Here is a 5,231-nt window from a genome sequence, read left to right as displayed (position 1 = left end):
CCAATAGCCGTAGCGCCACCGTCCTGACGTCAGGACAGTGTTCAAATCTGGATCAGTTTTTATCAGATCCGTTGCAGCCCCTTTTTTAGAGATTTGGGTATGGAGGAAAATAGAGAGGGTTGTGTTTTCTGACACTTGGTGAGTTCCCTGGAACACCGGGGACACATATTCATGTAGAAAAGACGTACACAAGTGCATTTTGCATGATAGGTCCCCTTTAAATGAGTAGAAGCAGCCGTGAAGAAGCTGACACTCTTTAGTTGTAAAAAAACAAAAGAAGTGAGTTAGTTTTAGAGCGAGATTCAAGGCTTTTATTGTCATTTGTACGTTAGCTAAAGTGTAGATATGTCAATGAAGATCTTAGGCTCCTCCAACAGTGCAACACAATTAAACAGATAAAATAGTGCAAGTAAATACAAATAAAATAGAATAGAAGTAGTGCAAGAAGAGTCTATATACAAGCAGTGTTGCGCAAGTTACTTCCAAAATGTAATATATTACATATTGCTTATTACTGTCTTTTTAAAGTAATAAGTTACATTACAATATTACTGTCTCTGAAATGTAATGAGTTACACTACTTTTATATTACTTTTGAGTAGGGCTGTGCGATTATGGCAAAAATCATAATCACGATTATTTTGGTCAATAATTGATATCACGATTATTAAAAACGATTATCCATTTACTTTGAAAACATCCATATATTGAAAAAACAGTAACTTTAAGTATAATTAAACTGAAAAACCAATAAAAAACAAATTAAAAAAAATATTTTTAAATTCTTTTTATAAAAATAATAATCGTTTTATTTTGATTACATTGTTTTCGTAATCGTTGCAAGCCAAAATCGTAATCGAGATTAAAATACGATTAATTGCACAGCCCTACTTTTGAGTTACTTTCACCAAAATAACCGCAAAAGAATGGCTAGGTATTTTAAATGCTAACATGTAGTTTAGTGCAGCTCATTATACATCCAGTGAAGAGCGATGTGTAGCATAACCACTGTGTAGGCCATTAAGGCTACTAACAACTTGTATTACACGGCTTAGTTGAATACTGGATTCTGATTGTAAATTCTTAACATGTGACACGGTGTTGATACAGCCGTACAGACCACTGTCAAGCACTCAACGTCAGATAAATCACCAGAAGAAGGCAGAGAGGAAGTAAACAATAACAGGAACACGGAATGGGCGCTGTAGTTTGTTTAGTATGGCCGTGTAGCGAGGCGGTCATTATGGGGAGAAGAACACCCGACAGGCTGATCAGGGAACCCGACGCGAAGCGGAGTATACATTACTGTAACGCGTTACACCCAACACTGTATACAAGTACTTGGAATATGATATATTAGATAAATAATTAGTAAGCCCAACGAGAATGGAGTATTTGGATTTATTTGACAGCGCAGAGGGTGCAACAAGCATTCATGTCCCACTGTGCTAACAAAACCTTAAGGTGTGTCTTTCATAAACGGCTGACTGAATGCACTTGTGCTCTGAAACAGGACATGACCGTCTCTCTGACCCACAGCACAAGCACGAGACAGCCGGAGAAATGGAATAAACGTCCTGAGATGAATGGCTGTGCAGCAGTGGGGGTAATGGATCCAGTTATCAGCAGCTGTGTCAGGATGTCTCTGCTGGATCATAATGACTGCTCTGGTTTTGTGGGGCGTCTAATTCAATAACGAGTCCATTACTTCCTGCCTGTTATTCCCCAGAGGCCTCTGCTCCGACCGCCGTCTCTCCATCGGATCTTTGTGTGTCCGTCTGTGTTTCATATTGTTCTGTTGGTGTCAGTGTTCATTTAGAAACAGTAGCATTTAAGCACAAAGGCAACATGCAAGTAGTTCTGCTAGTGGTGAGCAAGAAGGGAAGAAGGTGGCCCAAAACTCTTCAATTAATAAAACAGCTGGGAGACCAGGGGACACTAAAGAGAGACGCACACAGCTGGGACACCAGGGGACACTAAAGAGAGACGCACACAGCTGGGAGACCAGGAGACACTAAAGAGTGACGCACACAGCTGGGAGACCAGGGGACACTAAAGAGAGACGCACACAGCTGGGACACCAGGGGACACTAAAGAGTGACGCACACAGCTGGAGACCAGGGGACACTAAAGAGAGACGCACACAGCTGGGAGACCAGGGGACACTAAAGAGTGACGCACACAGCTGGGAGACCAGGGGACACTAAAGAGTGACGCACTCAGCTGGGAGACCAGGGGACACTAAAGAGAGACGCACACAGCTGGGAGACCAGGGGACACTAAAGAGTGACGCACACAGCTGGGAGACCAGGGGACACTAAAGAGTGACGCACACAGCTGGGAGACCAGGGGACACTAAAGAGAGACGCACACAGCTGGGAGACCCAGGGGACACTAAAGAGAGACGCACACAGCTGGGAGACCAGGGGACACTAAAGAGTGACGCACACAGCTGGGAGACCAGGGGACACTAAAGAGTGACGCACACAGCTGGGAGACCAGGGGACACTAAAGAGTGACGCACACAGCTGGGAGACCAGGGGACACTAAAGAGAGACGCACACAGCTGGGAGACCAGGGGACACTAAAGGGTGACGCACACAGCTGGTCATAGGTTATTGTTTGCACCTATCAGTGATTGTTGAGCATCTCCTCCATTAGCTTGATCTTCATCTTCTCCTTTTATTTAACCATAATGCATTTTGAAGGTGCATGTGTAGAGCCAGTGCAGTTTGTCCCCCCCGTGCTTTAAAGTCCACTTGTATTTATGTCTTAATGTGTCTCGGGGCTGCATCACATGCTGGTCCACTGCTCTCTCTTCTGATCTGTGGAGAATATCTGCCCCTGTGTCTCAGTATGAGGAGGTTTTCTGGAGGCAAAACGAAACAGAGACTCTGAACTCCTGGTTTCAGTTTCCCATCCTGAAAGAACTCCTGAATCGCGCCGTAGATTAAGGTAGATCGCCTCAGTCGGTGTTTTAATGCTTTAAAATGATGGATGACTTTTAAAGTTAAAAGCTACTGTTAGGCTATAAAGGAACTACAGCACGGTCACATGACTTCACGTCACCAACGCTAAGCTAAAGGTGGCTAACGTTGGGCTATAAAGGAACTACAGCACGGTCACATGACTTCATGTCACCACCGCTAAGCTAAAGGTGGCTACTGTTGGGCTATAAAGGAACTACAGCACGGTCACATGACTTCATGTCACCAACGCTAAGCTAAAGGTGGCTAACGTTGGGCTATAAAGGAACTACAGCACGGTCACATGACTTCACGTCACCACCGCTAAGCTAAAGGTGGCTAATGTTGGGCTATAAAGGAACTACAGCACGGTCACCTGACTTCATGTCACCACCGCTAAGCTAAAGGTGGCTAACGTTGGGCTATAAAGGAACTACAGCACGGTCACATGACTTCACGTCACCACCGCTAAGCTAAAGGTGGCTAATGTTGGGCTATAAAGGAACTACAGCACGGTCACATGACTTCACGTCACCACCGCTAAGCTAAAGGTGGCTAATGTTGGGCTATAAAGGAACTACAGCACGGTCACATGACTTCACGTCAACACCGCTAAGCTAAAGGTGGCTAATGTTGGGCTATAAAGGAATTACAGCACGGTCACATGACTTCACGTCACCACCGCTAAGCTAAATGTGGCTAATGTCGGGCTATAAAGGAATTACAGCACGGTCACATGACTTCACATCACCACCGCTAAGCTAAATGTGGCTAATGTTGGGCTATAAAGGAATTACAGCACGGTCACATGACTTCACGTCAACACCGCTAAGCTAAAGGTGGCTAATGTTGGGCTATAAAGGAACTACAGCACGGTCACATGACTTCACGTCACCACCGCTAAGCTAAAGGCGGCTAATGTTGGGCTATAAAGGAACTACAGCACAGTCACATGACTTCACGTCAACACCGCTAAGCTAAAGGAGGCTAATGTTGGGCTATAAAGGAACTACAGCACGGTCACATGACTTCACGTCAACACCGCTAAGCTAAAGGAGGCTAATGTTCGGCTATAAAGGAATTACAGCACGGTCACATGACTTCACGTCACCACCGCTAAGCTAAATGTGGCTAATGTTGGGCTATAAAGGAATTACAGCACGGTCACATGACTTCACATCACCACCGCTAAGCTAAATGTGGCTAATGTTGGGCTATAAAGGAATTACAGCACGGTCACATGACTTCACGTCAACACCGCTAAGCTAAAGGTGGCTAATGTTGGGCTATAAAGGAACTACAGCACGGTCACATGACTTCACGTCACCACCGCTAAGCTAAAGGCGGCTAATGTTGGGCTATAAAGGAACTACAGCACGGTCACATGACTTCACGTCAAGACCGCTAAGCTAAAGGTGGCTAATGTTGGGCTATAAAGGAACTACAGCACGGTCACATGACTTCACGTCAACACCGCTAAGCTAAAGGAGGCTAATGTTGGGCTATAAAGGAACTACAGCACGGTCACATGACTTCACGTCAACACCGCTAAGCTAAAGGAGGCTAATGTTGGGCTATAAAGGAATTACAGCACGGTCACATGACTTCACGTCACCACCGCTAAGCTAAAGGTGGCTAACGTTGGGCTATAAAGGAATTACAGCATCTACTTTCTGTTTCTGATTGTCTGGCAGAGAGGGAGACAAGGTTTTCCCCCATCCCTCCCCCAGGGTAAATGTGTGTTTGTGTTGCAAAGATCCCCCACCTGTAATCATGCTGCCATCACAACTTAATTTGGGAAAATGGAGCAGATCTGCTGGGTCTCAATTACAGGACTGAGAGACATTCATTTTCATCTCAGACTGTATTTAGCTTTGTCTACAGTTTTTATTTCCAAATTAGTCTCTGTTAGTTCTGCATGTGTAAACTACGCCCAACACAACGCTGCTTGTTCAGATGTTTCACCAGCCGGCTGCTGCTGTGGGCAAATGTCAGGGTAAGAGACGTGGAAGAACAGATAGAACAGATAGATAGATGGATGGATGGATGGATGGATGGATAGATGGATGGATGGATGGATGGATGGATGGATGGATGGATGGATGGATGGATGGATGGATGGATGGATGGATGGATGGATGGATGGATGGATGGATGGATGGATGGATATATGGATAGATGGATGGATGGATGGATAGATGGATAGATGGATGGATGGATAGATAGATGGATATGATAGATAGATGGATGGATGGATGGATGGAT

At 44.9% G+C, this 5,231-nt stretch overlaps 1 protein-coding gene across 1 annotated transcript in view; it reads left to right on the top strand.

Annotated features, from left to right (window-relative positions):
* The first annotated feature begins 4,922 nt into the window (after positions 1–4,922).
* Positions 4,923–5,231, top strand: part of LOC117499334 (poly(rC)-binding protein 4-like) — a 27,468-nt gene continuing 27,159 nt past the window's right edge. The window contains exon 1 of the mRNA XM_034151678.1: positions 4,923–4,962. Coding sequence (XP_034007569.1) covers positions 4,923–4,962 — 40 coding nt within the window. The remainder of the gene's footprint in view (positions 4,963–5,231) is intronic.

Source organism: Trematomus bernacchii, unplaced genomic scaffold (genome assembly GCF_902827165.1).
Source record: "Trematomus bernacchii unplaced genomic scaffold, fTreBer1.1, whole genome shotgun sequence".
Classification (NCBI taxonomy): domain Eukaryota; kingdom Metazoa; phylum Chordata; class Actinopteri; order Perciformes; family Nototheniidae; genus Trematomus; species Trematomus bernacchii.
Note: the sequence above shows the minus strand (reverse complement) of the source record. Positions and strands in the feature narration are given on the sequence as shown.